At 45.8% G+C, this 19,506-nt stretch overlaps 1 protein-coding gene across 9 annotated transcripts in view; it reads right to left on the bottom strand.

Annotated features, from left to right (window-relative positions):
• The window catches only part of PLEKHA7 (pleckstrin homology domain containing A7), a 209,791-nt gene that overhangs the window by 83,035 nt on the left and 107,250 nt on the right, over nt 1–19,506 (bottom strand). For 8 of the 9 annotated variants that reach the window (XM_067749749.1, XM_067749751.1, XM_067749752.1 and 5 more), the window contains one exon: nt 993–1,076. In XM_067749749.1, the coding sequence (XP_067605850.1) occupies nt 993–1,076 (84 nt within the window). Of the gene's footprint in view, nt 1–992; nt 1,077–2,573; nt 2,700–19,506 lie in introns of those variants that run through there. The other variant, XM_067749757.1, reaches the window with a different exon arrangement.

The following is a 19,506-nucleotide window of genomic DNA, read 5'->3' as shown; positions in this document are numbered from 1 at the left end:
CAGAAGAAAAATGATTTGAAGGGGGAAAAAAAAATGCTTGGGAATTCCCTGGCGGTCCAGTGGCTAGGACTCCGCATTTTCACTGCCGAGGGATTGGGTTCAATCCCTGGTCATGGAACTAAGATCCCACAAGCCGTGTATTGTGGCCAAAAAAAAATTATATATATATATATATATATATACATACACACACACATTATACATATATTATATGTATGTGTGTGTATATTTTTTTTTAAAGAAAAAAAAGAAAAATGCTTAAAGCCAACGTCTCTATTAGTTTCTCAGACAGAATTGTTTTCTTCAAACAGAGCTATCTCAAATGATCAGAAGGGAACACAGACACTTGCACACATTTCTCTGCCTTCATTTTTGGGAGGACACCTCCCCAAAATGTATGCGTGGGCTGTACATGCATTTTTAAGCAGACAAGCCCTGGGTGGTATAAACTACCTCTGAGCACCCCAGAGGCCCTGGTGAAATGGGACTGAGGGGCAAGACGGTGCCCGTGTTAGGGAAAGCAAGCAGAAAGGACTCAAAATGTTCAGGGACAATGGGGGCCACCAGCCCTCCTCTCTTCTAAGCCCTGGCTTTGGGCTCCTATATGAGGCCTCCTCAGGAGGTTGGTTCAGCCGGACCTGAGGCTGATTTAAGGTACTCTCACAACAGGTGAGTGGGTCCTCTCAGAGCACAGCTAGTGTGTTAGGTGACGCTTGAGGGGAAAGGGATCATTCAGGGAAAGGGAGCTATGAAGAGGCTCTGACAATAACCATCACAGCACATCCCCATATCATCTCCCCGCTTCCACATCTACCCGCTGAAAGAAGTCTAGAGACTGACAAACAAAATTCTCGAGTTTCACCTTGAATCAAACAATCCACGTCAAGCCCCTACGTCTGAGAGAGAAAACAGTCCAACAAGCTTTGTTTTAAGCAAATGCCTTTAAGCTCCCAAGCTGTGCCTGGAAAAGGAGAATATACAAATGTACTTACTCTTCTTGAAGAATAAATTCGCTATTTTCTGGAGAAAACTGCCCACTCACAGGATGTCTGAAGGCTGTGGTCTGCTGGTTATGGCTAAAGAGAAAGAGAGATAATGAATGAGAAATCCTGTGAATGGAAAGGCTCACAGACACAACAATAGGTCATTAATGTCTGAGGACCCCTGGTCAACACAGACTCCTCCCAGGGTAAGACCACTCCAGAAGCCAGCTTCACTGAAAAACCAAAAACTTCCAGCTCAGGCGCCAAAGCTCACCTAAGACGTGGGGATTTCAATTCTAGGCAAGTCTTGCCTCCAAGACAGCACTGTATCTTAGAGAGACAGTCCATGAAGGGCTAACTCCAAGAAACTGACTCACTCAGCGCAAGTTACTTTAAGATGGCACGAGCTGAAAACAAGAATGAACGAAAGCAGATGGCACTTTCAACAGCTTCCAAAACCCATGAACCAGGAAAAGAATCCTAAGAATTAACATCCACCCAGAAAAATCTATCTTCTTAAAATTCTTCTCCCTACTACAAAATGTCTTCGCTTCAGTGATGGGATATAAATAAATGTATGGGCATGTCTCTGCAACATGACCTGTACAATTTCAACACTGTGGAGTTTCTATCACCCTTTTGAAGTGAGAAGGGATCAGCTTCCACGCCGAGTTGACAGACACAACCGAAGTGTGTAGGTGTTTTGTGTATTCATAAAGGCTGCCTGGTTCTTTGAAAGGAAGGAGGAGTTGGGTCTAGAGGCTGCTGCTCTGATCCACACGAATAAACTAATCTAACCTCCTTTTTCTATTCTTTAAAGAATATGATTTATGTTAAAATGTTTTTCTCAATCGCAAAATCATAGTTGTTTTAGAAATTTTAGAAAATATAGAAAGAAAAAAGGTCACCCATGATCTCACCACCTAGAGATATACCTGGGTTTCTTCTCTTTCCTAGCTTTCTTTTTTTTTATCATTTTATTTTAAAAAATATGATTTTACTGTATTTAGAAATCTGTATCCTGCTTTTTTCACATCCAATTAACATAGACAATTTCCTATGTCATTAAGATGTCTTCATTTGAAATAGGTGAATAATAAATAGTCTTATCATATAGATGTAAAATTTTTACTGGCCATCTGTGTGCCAGGTACTGCCTGAGGTGCTAGAGATACAGAGTGAACAAAAAAGTCCTTACCCCACAGTGCTTACCTTCTAGAAAGATTTACATTCTTCTAATGCTGGACATTTTAGGTGCTTCCCCTACCCCACCCCCACTATTATAGTCAATATATCTTTGCATTTATGGGCTTTTTCTGCAATTCAAATTATTTCCTTGGGTTAAAGTCCCAGAAGTAACATTACTAAATCAAAGGGCATGGTCATTTTTTAAGGCTCCTTATACAGACGGTTAAAATGCTTTTTCTTGTCAGAGTCAACATATCATCTCAGTTCGATAGTGTTAAGATATCAGCCCCATCCCCAAACTGAGCCCTGGCTCACCCCAGAGATTAGTAGGTTTAAATGAGCATAGCATAAAGGTTAAAAAAACAAACAAAAAAACCTCTAAGCCTACAAAGTTTGCCTTACTCTGCCCTGGAGCTGTCAGAGCGTCCTGCGTCTGGTGGCTGGGTAAAGCTGGCACTGAGATCTGAGCAGCCTGAATCCTAATAAGCCCTAGGTGAAATAGGCAGAGCTATCAGGCCAGTCTGCTCCCTGGCCCTGCAACTGCACACCACCCCTAGCACCCCCGCAACCCTCCCAACCACTGCCGCCCTCCGAATTCCCAGCTTCTGGCTCCAGGCAAAGCCCTTGGAATCCTATGACCTCATCTGGCAGGCAGCAGACTGTTCTTCCCAAAAAAAATAGAGTTGAGGAATGAGCGTCTGGATAAGGATGAGAAGCAGGCCCCCATAACACCAATTTCAGAAATCCTTGCATTGTGTTCATGGGTTAGGCTTTATTTGCACCCAGTTTCTTTTAGCCATCTCCATTCACCAGGGAATTTGAAAACATTCTACCTAAGCCTGCCTCATTTCTACCTAGAGGAAAAAAAAAATGCTCTGATCATAATGGGAATAACAATAATTCCTAACCACGATTACCTCTACAAAGCCTTTTCTTACACATCTTAACTATTAACACCGTCGACCCCTGTTTTATGAATGAGGAAATGGCTCAGAGAGGTTAAGAGACTTGCTCTAGATAACTCTGTCAATAAGTGATAAGACTGGGCCATGAATCCAGGTCTTCAATTTCTAAATTCGATGCTCTTTGCATGCTAACCTGCTGTCCCCTTCCCTTAGGAGTCTGTGGGGCTGGCAGCTTCCTGGTCAAGATCAGAAGTCCCTAAAGTCAAGGCATCTGAAAAACAGCAGCATCTACTGCTACCTCCTCTCCCTCCCCTTATGCCCAGGGCCAAACTTCTGAATGACACCACCTGTGTGGCACTCAGTAGCCCCCAAACAGCCTTTGGTCCTATGCCAAGGTCAGCCTGGTGAATCTCTGGTAGGTGTGAGCAAAGAGCAAACCTTCTATGTGCTTGGAGCAGCAGCCGGCATCCAGCAATGCCTTCATACACACTGTACAACCTGAATAGCAACTCCTGGGCTCCCCACACTCAACTTGTACCAGCTTAAATAAGCCCAGGGTCTTGGGTAAATGAACCCTGAGCTGGAAGGTGTAGGCACTGTGATGATTTTCACATTCTAACATTAGAAGAAAGATAGTTTTTTTAAGTGGACAAAAATATAGCTGTCATTTGATCAGACCTAGAGGCAGCTCCTCAGCCTTCCTTCCCTAATATGGACGCTGCCCTTTTTGCTAAAAACAATTATCAACCACAGCACCATCACCACCATTTCCTGCATTTACATGAAGTTTTAAGTGTGGTCACATTCATTATTGTATTTGACCCTCCCAAGTACCCACTGAGGTAGGCAGCACAGATATTTTTATTCCTATATTATGCAAAAATAAATGAAGATGTGGGTCACGGGATGTTATTGGAAGACTAAATTAAAAAAAAGGACTCAATACATTGAGAAAAGAGATGAATCAAAGCAATGCCTCCTGGGGGACTTCCCTGGTGGTCCAGTGGCTAAGACTTCGAGCTCCCAATGCAGAGGGGCCCAGGTTCGATCTATGGTCAGGGAACTAGATCCCACATGACACAACTAAGAGTTTGCATGCTGCAACTAAAGATCCCACGTGCCGCAGCGAAGATCCCACGTACAGCAATGAAGACCCGATGCAGCCGAATAAATAATTAAATAAAATTTTTAAAAAGTAGTAATGCCTCCTGAATACTGAGGTCTTAAAATTCGATGGTTTCTGATCAAACTCGCCCAGCTTGCTAATGGCAGAGCTTCTGGTTCAGCACTTTTTGGCAAAGGAAGAAGAGTTAGGTCCTTGGACTATTTCATTCAATCTGCCTAAACACCCAGCAGGGCAGGCTGTGTTTCGTTACATCAAGCCACAGGTGAGGAAAGGCCCAGAAAGGGGAAATGACATGCCCACAACAGTCAACTCCTGTGCTCCTGCACCCACCACCTTTCTGATCTCTTTCTACCACTCCAGGCTCACCTTCACCAAATGGAGGTTGCCTATGGAACGCTAGATTCCCCCACCCATTGGGAGATTGCAAAGTCCTCTGACTTTTCCTGCTGTCCTTAACTCCTCAGCCCAAAAGCCCCCAGCCTGCCCCATTTCCTGACTTTTGATTTTCTAAAACCCATGAAGAATCTCATGTCCTATGACCCTATCTTAAGATGAAGTTAGCAGGCACAGACAAATCCCCTGAAATACCTGTTCTTAAACCTGAATTGCCACCTTGCTCCCTGACAGTGATGTAGGTGACCCGGCCGGGAGCCAGGTGGCTGGTTTCAGTGGAGCACAGAAACTCTCTCCCCTCCATACAAGGGCTTCTGTTGCATTTCAGACTACTGAGACAGTAACTCGGCAAATGAGGTAGAGCAGAACCTAGCCTTTATTTTCAGATCCCACTCTTCCTCCCAGGAGCAGCCCTCCAGGTTGGAGGGCAGCCAGTCTCACCTGTGAGAGGACCAGGGAGCACGGGTGGAAGATGGCAGGGAAGGACAAGCCCCATAAAGGCGGGCCATGGGTAACCATCCACGTAAACAAGCACGTCTTCACAAGCCCTGGGCTGGAAGGACTTGGGTTAGGCCCTCAAGAAGTATGACAGCCAACACAGGAGACTTGGTAAGAGAACAGAGTGAGGGCCAGGGAGAACCGGAGACTGATTTGAGCTCACTAGAAGGAAGAACCCACCTACAGCCACAGACAGGGCTAGTCAAAATGTAAATGAGTCCTACAGTTTCTTGCAACATTTTTGCAAGATTAATTCTTCCATTCATACAGATTTTGACTATAACGTGAACAGTGACTCTGGTTGGTTAAACATAAAGGTTCCAATTTACTTAGCACAGCCACTGTTTCTGGCATGGCAAGAAGTTCTGGAGTTATGTGAATGGTGCTCAAGAGTGGAGGTCGGAGCAGCCTGGTAAATCTGCTTTTCTGACAGTGGTGGTATTGGTATGCTGAGAGCGTGACAGATCTGCTCTGCCAGCACGAGCTCTTATCTGGCCCCTGCTGTAAAGAGCAGAAGAGACAACTTAAAATGTAAGGAAAGCATCCGGCCTTGAAGCCCACGGGGGGACTCTATCAAGGCTCTCCTCATTGGTATGCTTGGCGGCACCTGCCACTCTGGACCTTCTGGCTCCTCAATACAGCTCTCAGAATGCTGTGAACGAGTCACCCTACAGACATCAAGCCACAGTCAGCACTGCCTCCAGACTTGTTACGGCACTTACTATCTTTGTGCTGAATCCCAGTGTCTCCAGAAAGCCAAGGTTCCAGGTAACCTACTAATCCTCCCAGTTAAGTCCCCGAATTAATAACCCAAAAACACAAGAAATTGCCTCCCCGCCTTCAGCTCCCATGTGGGCTGCAGAGTAAAGAGATAGCGGCCAATAGTCGAAATGGCATCTCTACATTCCCCCAACACTTCTTAAGAAACTTTTGTTTTATTTTACTTAACACTTTTACAAAATTGCTCATTTAGTAAAAAGTGTCACCGCTATTCGTGTGGCATTCCTAAGGGGGCTGAGGACGTTACTGAAGTGGTCTTTGGAGCTTGCACTATTTGAAAATGTCAAGCAGCTCGCTGCACACTGGCATGACTCTGACAGGTCCTCCTTCCAGAAGCATGGGAATCAGACCTTGGCGAGACAACATATGGTCCCCATCCTCTCTCCAGGTGAGTGCCATCAACACAGTATTAACCAGCCTCCTTCAATATCCACCCTCGGCAACAAGTCAGCCCAGAGTCCTGGGGTCAGAAGACCTGGGTTCAAACCAGAACAAGCCACCTCAGGTCTCTGAGCCTCATTTCATCCATTTGCAAATAGGAAATAATAATAATATCCTTCCAAACGGTTGTTGTGAGGATATATGAAAGGGCATCACACAACGCCTAGCATACAGAAGGTACTCAATTCATGTTTGTTGAACCTGGCTGTGTCTTTTTTGTTTGTTTGTTTTTTGGTTGTGTTTGGTCTTCGTTGCTGCATACAGGCTTTCTCTAGTTGCAGTGAGCGGGGGCTACTCTTCGTTGCGGTACGCGGGCTCTAGGTGCGCAGGCTTCAGTAGTTGTGGCTCGAGGGCTCTAGAGCGCAGGCTCAGTAGTTGTGGCACACGGGCTTAGCTGATCCGTGGCATGTAGGATCTTCCCGGACCAGGGATCGAACCCGTGTCCCCTGCATTGGCAGGCGGATTCTTAACCACTGCGCCACCAGGGAAGTCCCCTGGCTGTGTCTCGACAATGGCAATGACTAACAGGCATCTAAATTTTAACAGGGCAAAAATAGAATGAATCTCCTCCCCTCACTCCCACCAAATCCAATACTCCTCCTCCAGGTTTCCCTATGTCCGTTATCAGCATCGCTATCCAACAACCTAGGAGTCATCCTCCACTCCTTTACCTTAACCGCTACACATCATATGTTCACAAGTCCTGTTGCCTCCATCTAAAAAACATACTCTGAACTCATACGCTTCTTTTCATGTCTACAGCCAGCACACTAGTCATCGCAACAGCCACCTAACTGCTCTCCTGCTTCCACCCTGGCCTCTGTACCACCCACCCTACTCATCAAAAGCCTGACGGATCTTTTAAAATGTCAGTTAGATCACACACACTCCTCCTTTCAACCCTACAACAGCTCCACATCACACATAGAGTAAAATTCAAGCTCCTTACCTTGGCTTACAAGATCCTAGATGATCTGACCCCTGCCTAGCTCCGTCCTCTTCTTGCACCACTCTCCTCCATCCCCATCCTGCTCTGGCCACATCGGTCTCCTTTCTGCTCCCTGAATACCAAGCTCTCTCTTACTTAACAACCTTTGTACTGGATGCTCTTCCCCTTACTTTCTAACTGGTTCCTTGTCATTCAGACCTCAGCAGAATTATCATCTCAGAGCCCTTCCCAACCACCCACTGAAGTAGGCTCCCAGTCACTTCATATCACATCACCCTATTTTAATTGTTACTGTTATTTTTCTTACTTATGTCTGTGTTTGCTGATCATCAGTAACCCAAACTAACAGTGTATTCCAGGAGAGCAAGGACCTTGCCTGTCTTTTTACTGCTATTATCAGCTTGTAACAGAGTCTGGCTCTGTGATATGTGCTGAATGAATGAATGAGAAATAATGATGAAGGAGACTCCTACTTTAAAGCGAGGCCATGCCTCCAAATAGGCTAGCTAACCCTACTGAAGTCTGGACTTGGATCACAGACAGACAAAAACAAGGGTCATAAGCCATCAAAAGGCAGTGGCTTCTGCTCTTACCACCTGAGGAAGGAAGCATCAGACACCAACATAGTACGAATGCTTAATCCTTGGCTCTCTCCCAACTGTGTTACAATATAATTTGGAGAAATTAACCCTCCCCTGCAACTCCCCTCCCCCTCACTGCTGCAAAGGAGAGGTAGTACACTTGGCAGAGAGAATCAAAGAATGGAATGCAAACACCCTAGAGGCAATTACTGAGTGATTAAAAACACACAGGAGGATAATACAAACATCACCTGTATCTCCTTTTTGTGAACTTGGAGCGTATTTGGTGTGAAACCTACAATTTGGTGACTGGCTATATGCTCTCACATTGCTCTCTACTGTTTCATGTGTGTTTGCTCTCCTCCCCCTCTCCCCCTACCTCCAGTAAGATCCTAAGGTCCCACAGGGCTGGGGGCAGTCATTCACTGATTTCTCATGTATCTCCTGCAGCACAGAACAGCAATACCATGGAGCAGGCACTTGAAGTCCTTTATCTGAACAGCCTGAGCACAAACACACGCCACCTTCAGGGAGAGGCTGTGCAGAACCGCTCTCATTTTCTGGTTTCAGCAGCCCAAGGATCACACATGCCTCAGAGAGAGTTGGGGAGGCAGAGGCCCCCAGGCCCTGATAAAGGATCCTACACCCAGGCTAGGAGACTCCATCAGCCCTGGGGAGCACGGTGCAGACCAAGGAAGGGCCTTCCCCACTTCCACACTGTCCACAGTTGACTCACTCAACTAGGCAAAGACACTGAAATGCAGCCAAACCTCAGACCCACCACCCAGAGGGGCAGTCAGTACCTGTTCTCCTTGCCCAAAGGTGCCAAAAGGGGATGAGCCTGGCACAGACAGAGCTGGGCTCAAGGGAGTCACAGAATTAACTGAGTTAACTGGAGGCTCTCACATCTTGCAAGAGGGAGGTCTCTCCTTTCCAAACACTGAATTTAACAGACCGAAATCTTCCATCATGATCTGAAAAGATCTATGTTTCATTAGGCTCTCCACTCAGTGGCCAGCTCATTTCATAAATTACCTCTTCTGACCCAGTAACCCACACTGCAAGCCTCTCTTCTCCCCAAGCCCCAACATGGGGCTCCAATACTTAGGATTGATGGTTAATAGGAAGTTTTAATTGTGGCTCCACAGGACTTCAATAACCATGAAAAGACTAAAGCCAAACTCCTGACTGAATGAGGAAATCAAACCCAGATAGCCTCCCCTCCCCTAACTCTTTTTTTAAAGGAAGTTGGCAGAGAAGCAATGTAATAGGAGCCGAGGTACCAGCTCTGTTACTACCAACTAGTTTCACACCCCCGAGCAAATTCACAACCTCTCTGGCCCTTAGTTTCCTCGTCTGTCCAATGAGGGGCTTAGACTCTCCATCAAGGCCACACGCAGGCTTCAAAGCATGAAGCCCAGGCTATTCAGTCATACAGGCTGCATGCAGTTCAAACCCCAGCTCTGCCGCACGCTGGCGGTACCCGACCTTGAAAGAGTTAATGACCTTTCTGAGTGTTGGTTTCCTTATCTGTAAAAAGAGGAGACAATTCCAACCCTGCAAGATTGTTATAAAGAGTACCGATAATGTGCCTGGCCTATGGCAGACACTCAACCTTCAGTGTCTGTTATATTTTTCTTTTGCTAGCTCTAAAACTCCACTCTAATAGAGTTGTTTTGTCTTTTTCTATGTTGCAAACTCCCATATTATTAGCCTGGCTCAAGAACACATTTTCTTCCCTTTGAGTTAAGGCAAAACACCCAGCCTCTTGTTTAAACTTAGAACTCGCGTGCCAGGCAAAGTAGTTTCAGCTCAATAAGCACCTTCCTTCAGCCACGCTTCTGTCCCTCACTGGGTCGAGCCCCATGGTTCAGAAAGTGCAGCCCAAGAAAAAACAGCCTTCCCAGCAGGCTGTGCTGAGCCAGGGACACACACTCTACGGAAGTTTTAAAACTTCATGGTAACATTTTCGACCTCAGAGAACACCCAGTTTTATGCTTCTCTTTAATGCTCTTCAATAAGTCAGGTTCCTCAAGTGTAAAATGAGAAGGCTAGACCAGGTGATGTTCTAGGGATCTTCCAGCTGTAACATCTTGAGACACTGAGGTTCATCTCAGACTACTGCTGGAGCCACAGACTGAAATGTAACAACACTGCACATAATTGAAAACACAAAGGAAGGAGGCAGAACAGCTGTCCTCCCCAGTCTCGCTTGCCAACAGAATATCCTTTGTAATAACATCGGGGAGGTGTAGTTAATGATACTTTTGTCCTGTTTATTCCCAATTAAATTGGGCTCTTCTTTTTTTTAAACTGCAGACGCTCCCAACCAACCCATCAAAAACTCCCTTTCTTTGTCATTACTTGACTTTCATGAATCAGAATACATCACGGCAAACTGAATCCCAGTAATAGTAACCAATATAGGACTAACCTGCTCTCCAGCTCTGTTCTCGCTGGGAAAGGCGGCAGACACACTCACTCTCTCCTCGAGCTCCATGCTGTGTCTTCCCAGCCCGGGCCTTATGAAAACCCCAGTTCAGGTCAGACTGGGAGGGAGGGTCCGGCCACCTGCAGAGGTGAAGCAGAGGCTCCCAGCCCGCCTGTTCTCTTTCAATTTCGGTTCTGGAGCAGCTGCCTCCCAAGGTGTTACAAATCCAGCAGCCACTTGCTCCTACTCATTCATTCTCCTTTCTCCTCGCCCACCCCTACGCAAAACCTGGCAACTATGCAGGAACACAGTTCCAGCTGTGAGTCACCGCCACGCTGTGGCCAAGTGGAGCACCGGCTGGAGGTAAACACTGAGGCAGGCACTTTGTGTCTCCAGGCCCCAATTCTTCTGTTCTTTGAGACCATGGGGTTGGCTGCCCCTCTTGTAGCAGAATATAAAAAAACACCTCCACTTGTGAGCCCAGGAGTCAGAATGAATTGCTCACTCGGTTCTGCTCTGCCACACTGTGGCTGAAATCAGCCCCAAAGCAGAGAGTCTTTGGTGGAGAAATGAAAGCTCCTCTATCACTATCTCTCATGGTCATGGCCAGGAAGAGGCTGAGCGGTTACAAGCCATCATACTCACTCCCAAATCTATGATTCTTTCATCACTGCTTGGGATGGCTACCAAGAAGGGCAGGGGGTTAGAAAGGCAAACTAAGGTATCAAAGTGCCTTTATCTTCACGGCCTCAGAGCAACACTGTGGCTCTTCACTTCATCTGTGTAGGTCTACAAGTCATGATGCAGGTGACAAGGACTTCTTTTTTCACAGCTATGTTCCAATGCCTACATATGCCTGGCACACAGTAGGTGCTCAATAAATATTTGCTGAATGAAAAAAAAACAAAAAACATAAAACAAAACAACGGGGTTTTGTTCTGAGTCTACTTGGAATGACAGCTTTACTAAAACCTGTATCCATTAACATCATTTTTTCCCTTTTAGAAATTTCCATATCCTTCACAACTCCCACCCCTGCCTGTAGGGAGTATTCTATAAATCTTTAAATGCAGAGATGATTTATTGTGAAACTAAGGAATTTCAAGTATTAGGGCCCCTCACTTTCACAAGCCCCTTCCAAGGCCCTAGAAAGGAGCCTAGCAACGTGTGTACATGCTTTCTACAACTGTATATATTTTAAAGAAGACCTCCCAAATTTTGTAAACATCAAGTCCCACAAAACAGATCTGCCACTGTAGAATGAAAGAATGAAGGACTCGACAAGCCATCCTGACATATCATCCTAACAAGGGCATTTGAATTGACAAAACTTGTTTCAGGGCTTCCCTGGTGGCGCAGTGGTTGAGAGTCCGCCTGCCGATTCAGGGGACACGGGATCGTGCCCCGGTCCGGGAATATCCCACATGCTGCGGGGTGGCTGGGCCCGTGAGCCATGGCCACTGAGCCTGCGCGTCCGGAGCCTGTGCTCCGCAACAGGAGAGGCCACAACAGTGAGAGGCCCACGTATCGCAAAAAAAAAAAAAAACTTGTTTCAACCACAGAGAAGTTAGTCTCTCAACTACAGATACACCCTAGTCGATCAACTGTTTGTAACTGTTTGTAAAGTCAACTGTTTGTAAAAGCTGGAGTAGGTTTAAGAGCACAAACTCCATTCATTCAACATTTATTTAGCGCTACTATATGTTCTGCGCTGAGTGTTTTGGCCTAAAACAGTGATTAGAACATAATTACTCCCACTGAACTGGAGCTTACAATCCAAAAGAATAGACTGATATGGTCATAAATAGATACAGTAAGTATTTTATAATATTAAACATAAATAATATAAATATATATAACTGCAGATCAGAGTGAGTACCACAGTGTAAAACTACAGCAAGGCCCACGAACTTGCTATGTGTCAATCTGCTGGGTACAACGACCCTAGAAGGTAAATCGTTTTATCCCCATTTTGCAAACATGAATATTGAAGCCCAAAGGGGTCAAGTGCCACCCCACGGTCACATAACCAGTAGGTGACAAAGTCAGACTTCAAGCCCATATCTGCCTGACTCCAAAGTATGGGCCTGTTCTTAGCAGCTACACTTCAGTCAATGGCCAGTTCCTCCACAGAACCTCCAAAATGTCTGGGGAGACACGCTGGCAGCAGAGGTACAGGAAGCACATCGAGCACCAACAGAGGCTGGCCAACTTCCAAAGCCCACATTCCTGAGAGTGGAGAAACGGGAAGTGCTGTGAGCTTATTCACCAGGTATATAGCTATAACTTTGTTCACCAGGCAACATCCTGGCAGGGATCAGTGACAGCTAGCTGGGAGCCCAAAGAGGCCACATGACAGGCTCCCACCCTGTAGTCCTGCCTCCAAACTCCCGCGTCCTTACTGCCAGACTGATCATGCTGGAGCACCGCTCTCGTTCCATTACCTCCTGGCACACACCCTCCGTGGCTCCTCACTGCTAAAGCCTCCCTCTCTCTCACCACTTCCCTAGACCCTCAGCTCCTACCAAATTTAAGCGTTTATCAGTACCCAAATCACCCGGTCTATCCCACCCCTGGGCTTTGTCTCCTGCAGTCTTCTTCCCTAACGAATTCTACCCAATCTTCAAGGCCTCTTTTCTTCCCAGTAGTCCTTCCTGATCACTCCAGACCACTCTGCCTTCTTCCTTCCTTGTACTCTCAGCACTGAAGGCTTACACTCTTTATACGGCAATTATGCTTCCCAACAACTCTTTTCATTTTACCCTACAAAAATTAAGTACAGTCGTCCCTTGGCATCTGTGGGGGATTGGTTCTAGGACCCTCCCCAATTCCAAAATCCACAGATGATCGGGTCCCTTATATAAAATGGCATAGCACAGTGAGCCCTCCTTATCTGTGGGTTCTGCGTTTGCGGACACAGAGGGTCAACTGTATTCCGTGTTACAGACAGGTATAAACTAAAAAGCAGAAGGTCCCTTTTTTGCCTTGAATTCAGTGTCAATCTCAGAGGCAACACCTTTACCAGTTTCTTGTGTATTCTTTGTTTTTCGCCTTTATGAAATTTTTATGCATTTAAAATTTATATACACATCTTTTTAGAAAAAAATTTACATAAACAGAATAAAACTGTACACATTTTTCTTTAACTTGCTTTTTACTTTACGTATCTTCGATTCCTCCATATCCACATGCAAGGATGAACATAAGCGGCCCCCTCCGCACACAGCTCCACTAGGACCGCCCCCCCCACCAAACCAGACCAACCCACAGAGAGATGACCCAGGAGCCCATCCCATATGCCAATCTGCCCCAACATATATAAGAGGTTTCAAACTGATTACCTGCAAACCAATTTGCCCCCAGAATTCATTTTATTTGAACCACATAGATTTTTAAAATTGAGCCCAAGTTTAACAACAGGAAATTTTCATACAAAAACCCAGCTCATCTTGGAAAACCAAACACTGTGGCAACAGCAGGCCCCCATGAGAGGTGGGATGGCCCTTCTAGTTCACTGCAGTCCCCACTACTCCCTACTGCTTCCTGATGTTGAGGGTGTACACCTAGTGCTATTTGTCATCACACCTTTATTTCTAATTTCCCTACAGGACAGGAATTTCTTCATACCCATATCTCAACCAGAATTAGGGAAACAAAAGATAAACAGAGAGGACAGAGTATTCCTAAAACAAATTGGAGAGCATACACACAGTCTGGTTTTTTGTTATCTGCTAAGCCTCTACAGACATTTGTGTTTGCAACACCTATCTTGTACCAACACCACTGATTCTAGAGAAGCTCCTCCTTTTACGAAGATCTGTTTTAAAGAATAGAGATTTCTTACATAAGAGTAAGAATGGAAAGATGACGGCAAAAATAGGCCAAAAAATTTCCCTCTCACAAAAAAACTTCGAAGAATCTTCCCAACAATAATGGCAAGTGGACTCGCCTTTAGCCTTCCCTGACTGGTCTCCTGAAAAGGTGAACCCCATGACAGCCAGCAGACTGTTTCTTGCACAGAGTGAAAAATCCAGAGAGGCACTGCTAACAGTATGACCCTAAAGAATGCAAAAGAAGAGTGGTGTCAGTGGCTGCAGCTCCTTATCGACACCCACAGGGGCCACTGAAGGCAAGCGGGGCCTCCTGCAACAGAACAGCATCTGGCCAGGTTCTGTCTGGAGCAAGATCACAGACCTACCCCAAGCTGAAAAATGCAGTCTCCTGTGGTGTTTAGAGCACAGGCACTGGAGTCCAGCCCACACAGCCGCCTATTTCACAGATAAGGAAACTGCTCCAGAAAGCAACTTCGAAACACTGCCACCATCTTTTAAAAATAATTGCTTCTGGGTTGGGGGGAGGAAAGAAATAGGTGAGGGAGATTAAGAAGTACAAATTTCCACTTGCAAAATGAATGAGTCATGGGTATGAAATGTACAGTGTGGGGAATACAGTCAATAACTAAGCAATTCCTTTATATGGTGACATATCGTAATTACACTTATCATGTTGATCATTTTGAAATGTACAGAAAAAAATAACTATGTTGTGTAACAGGAACTAACGTAGCATTGTAGGTCAATTATACTTCAAAAACAAACAAAAGCAAATATACAAACAAACCTACAGAGAAAGAGATCAGATTTGTGGTTACCAGAGGCGGGGGTGGGAGTGGTAACAGTAAGGTGAGTGAGTTGGGGGAGGGGGAATTGGATGAAGGTAGTCAAAAGTTACTATGAACTTCAGTTATAATATAAATAAGTACTAAAGATGTAACGTACAACATGATAAATATAACTAGCACCGCTATATGTCATATATGAAACTTGTTAAGAGAGTAAATCCTAAGAGTTCTCATTACAAAATTTTTTTTTCTATTTCTCTAATTTGTATCTAGAAAAGATGATGAATGTTCACTAAACTTATTGTGATAATCATTTCATGATGTATGTAAGTCAAATCACTATGCTGCACACCTTAAAATTATAGAGTTATATGTCAATTATATCTCAATACAACTGGAATATAAATAAATAAAAACTATTGCTTCTGCTAGGAATACACTCAGGAGGAATCTTAACAGGCCCGCAATTACTAGATGATCAGACCTGAATGATACTGCATTACTTGCTCCCAATAATGATACATAAGTATATTCGTTCACTCACGCAACCAATATTTAAGAGCCAACTAGATGCCAATCCTGCAGAGTCTCATACTACATGAGTAATCGAGAAGAGGGAGGGGGTGTGTCACAGCTCAGACTCTATGTCCTGTCAAAGGTGAACAGAAGGACAGTGTTTTTCGGATTTTCAGATTCATGAATGATTGTCTTCTTAGTCAAGAGCTGTAAATTCTCAATCAGTTTATTAAGGCAACTTGAGCCCTTTTATCACCAAGGGTAACCCCTGCTTTCCAGAAATCACTGTATTAAGAATTTTAGAGCTGAAAATGACCCAGAGTTCACTCACCTCATCCAATCTCTTTGTTTTACACATGAGGAAATTGAGGTCAGGGAAGGTTAGAGAATTGCTCAAGGTCCTAGCTATTACTAACCATAAATTAACACTAGGTTCCTGAAAACAAGGATTATGGAAAGAAAAAAAAAAAAACCAAAAAACATCATCACCACACTGTTTTAAAATTTATTTCCTGCCTTAAAAAAAAATCCATCTTCCAGTGACTAATTTCTGCTAACAAACATGAAAAATATATTTTAGAGAGCTGGGAATCCTCGTGTCCAGTCAAGAGACCTTGCACAGAAATCCAGTGCCGTTGGTCTGGATTTAAGTGGCACATAAAACACATGCAGGGAGAGATGGTCACGTGAAGCCAGAGGCCAAGAGTGAAGCGATGCGTCTACAAGCCAAGAAGTGCCAAGAATTGCCAGCAACCACCAGAAGCAAAGAGAGAGGCATGGAATGGATTCTCCCTCAGAGCCTCCAGAAGGAGCCAAGGCTGCAGATGCTGTGATTTCAGACTTCTGGCCTCCAGAACTGTAAGAGGATAACTTTCTGTTGTTTTAAGCCACCAGGTTTATAGTAACTTGTTACGGTAGCTCTAGGAAATAATACAGAACTTGCATTAGTTTAGTGACTTACCACAAACCCAATTAGTATGGAAAAGCTGTCACAAAGCCACTAAGACCTTGGGACTCACTCAATAGTAGTACAGAGACTAAGACAAGGGAGGTAAAAAATGTTCTATTTTTGAGGGCTTCCCTGGTGGCGCAGTGGCTGAGATTCCGCCTGCCGATGCAGGGGACGCGGGTTCGTGCCCCGGTCCGGGAAGATCCCACATGTCGCGGAGCGGCTGGGCCCGTGAGCCATGGCCGCTGAGCCTGCGCGTCCGGAGCCTGTGCTCCGCAACGGGAGAGGCCACAACAGTGAGAGGCCCGCGTACTGCAAAAAAAAAAAAAAAAAAGTTCTATTTTTAACTGATCCAAATATTGTGTTCACTTCTGGTAACCACACCTACAGGCCAGAGTGGAAAGCTGGAGCACGTCCAGGAGAGAGAAGCCAGGGCTGTGAAGGGTCAAAGCCACATCACTGAAGGAACTGGAGTTTTATGGCCTGGGAAGACTCAGGGCACATGACCGTTGTCATTGCCTCTGAAAGGCTATCATGAGGAAGAGTAATTTGATTTGTTCCCTGAGGTCCAAGATGGTAGAACTAGGATCAGTGGGTGGAGTCACTGGGAGGCATATTTTTCAAGGAATCAAGTGTCAACAATGTCACAGTCAGAGCGGCCTCTGAACATCAGACTGGCTGGCTGTCTCCTGTGGGTGGATGTTTTCGAGCCCAGAGGCCAAAAAACCCATTGGGCAACATGTTGCTAAGGAAAGAACGTAACCCCCAAGCCTGCAATCTGCCAATAGGACCTTATGTTCCTCTCTAGCTCTGTGAATCCATTAATTCATGAAACACACCATTTAGCCATTATGTGAGTCAAGAGACTTCCGAAATACACGGGTAGGAGGACGAGATTCTGAGCATGAGGAGATACTTTGGTGGGAAAACAAAGAAACAAGGGCCTGTACGGAGCTATGGCTGAGAACCTATGCCCAACTCCCAGGAACCTGGCCACAGGAGCAGGTGGTCAGAGTTCTGTAGTGGAGGCTGGGTTAGGTTCCTTAGCCCCTTCTCACAGGAAGCTCACACTGAGATTGACAATACCTCTGTCAAGCTTTTTCTTTCAGATCCACAGCTTGCATAGTTCAGTGCAGCCAGTATCCATTAACAAACCACTGGGGTCCGTCACCTTTTCCTGAATACCTGCCACTGTGAGTAACTGCCTGAGATGCTTGCATGTATTACCTCTCATGGCCATTTCAACACTGCAAGGTATTATCATCTCAGGCTGAGGTTAAGAGGGGTTAAGTCATTTGTCCAAGGCCACACATTTCAGGATTTAGGATTCCCGCTGGAATCCAGGTCCAGAAGCCAAACTCTTTTCCTGCATCATGATGATGTCTTCTCTGCATCCTACTTCAGGCATTTAATTTGTTCAAGGTAAACAACAATACCACGCAAGGGGGAAGCAAGCAGGCAGCTTTCCCTCTCTGGGCCTCAGGCCTCTCGTCTGTAAAATGGGAAAAGGTTGGAAATGATGAGGAGAAGAAGCCCTTCCAGCTCTTGACACCTGATGCAGCTCGACTAGATTCCTTTACCCCATGTCCCCTTCCAGGCTGCGAAAGTGGTGACAGGCAAGGCGGTTAATCTCTGGTACTCACAACAAGGGGGACATGGCTAGCAATGTTGTTTTGCGTGCTGCCTGGAGGCCAGGGCAGTGATGGAAGGAGGAAACCAAGAACAGGCCCAGAGTCAGCTGTATGAGCTCATGCGCAGGTGTGCAGTGAAGAATGGCCCACATAAATCTTGACATTTAGCACTTCATTCCATAAACCAGGGCTGTCCTGTAAAGAGTATCAGCACACAAATCTGAGGGCTACCTGTGCCAGGACCCAGGGGATGTCCATGAGGAATTAAAGCCCAGGGTCTTTGTTTGGAAGTTGTTGGTGCGGGGGTGAGAGGTAAAGTAGTCCAGCCACATTCCAGGGGGAGGGGCCTCCTGCAGCTGCTCTGCACAGCACAGCCTCCATGGATGCGGTCCTGAATCAGGTTAGGACGCCCATCCACCCTCCACAGCTGCTTCCTTACATGCCCGCTCAGGACAGCCTAAGGCCACCTATTTCCCAACTGTCCCTCTGGAGTCTTCTAGCAGTGGTATTAACAGAGCCAAGGAACTCCGGACACCTAATCACACAGCGTGACTGGCCAAGCATCCCTCCATGACCCAGGGAGGGGGGACCATACCAACTTCAGTGCTGGAGTGGAGGCCAGGGGGAAGGACTTCAGACATCCGGTCAGGGAGGGGCTCTCTCTGCCTCTCTCACTTCTAGAAACCCCCCACCCAAACCCATTTCCTTCTCAATTTCCTAGTGATGCCCATTCAGGAAGGGAGTGGAGCCTCAGGTCGAGGAGCATAGCAGGAAGAAGGCACCTAACCCACAGGACCCCGAGTACTCAGACTTTCCAGTAAGCACACCACGGAGCCCAGACAGAATATCCTGACAGGCCTTTCTGGTTCTGTTCTACTGTTTATTTATTGCTTTTCTTTTTTTTTTTTTGGTGGGGGGAGGGGGCAGGGGCAAAGCAGGCCTGAGAGGCGAGAGGGCAGGGGAGAGACATCCAAGTCAGTGGAAGACTGTGGATTTGGAGTCAGAACTGGGATCCAGTTCCAGTCCCACACTGCCAGTGTAGGTTCTGTGAAAGATTTTCTAAATGGTGTCTGGCATCAGGAGGTGAACAATAGGGTAGCTGATCTTATCGAGGTCCCCTCTGCCTAAAGAAAACCTACTAGCTCTCCACATCCCTAAACAGAGGGCCCACCATGCCGAAGGGCCAGATTTCTGCAGATAGCCAAAAAAGTGTGCGGAGGGGAGGGGGGTGGGAGAGGGTTGTAGATAAAGAACCACATAAGATGAGAGAGATCCGTAACAGTGACTGCAGCAAGTATATCATATATCATATCATCTGTTCCAGGCGCTCTGCAGGTATTCTATGTCTCACGCGTTATTACAATCCTAGGAGGCAGGTATTATTATCTGCATTTTATAGATGTGGAAACTGAGGATGAGAGAAATTAAGGGGTTTGTGTAAGATTACACAGTTAGGTAGGGGCAGAGCCAGGATTCAAACCTAGGTCCTCTGACTCCAACTCTGGAGAGGTGGA

This window comes from Pseudorca crassidens, chromosome 9 (genome assembly GCF_039906515.1).
Source record: "Pseudorca crassidens isolate mPseCra1 chromosome 9, mPseCra1.hap1, whole genome shotgun sequence".
NCBI classification, from domain to species: domain Eukaryota; kingdom Metazoa; phylum Chordata; class Mammalia; order Artiodactyla; family Delphinidae; genus Pseudorca; species Pseudorca crassidens.
Note: the sequence above shows the minus strand (reverse complement) of the source record. Positions and strands in the feature narration are given on the sequence as shown.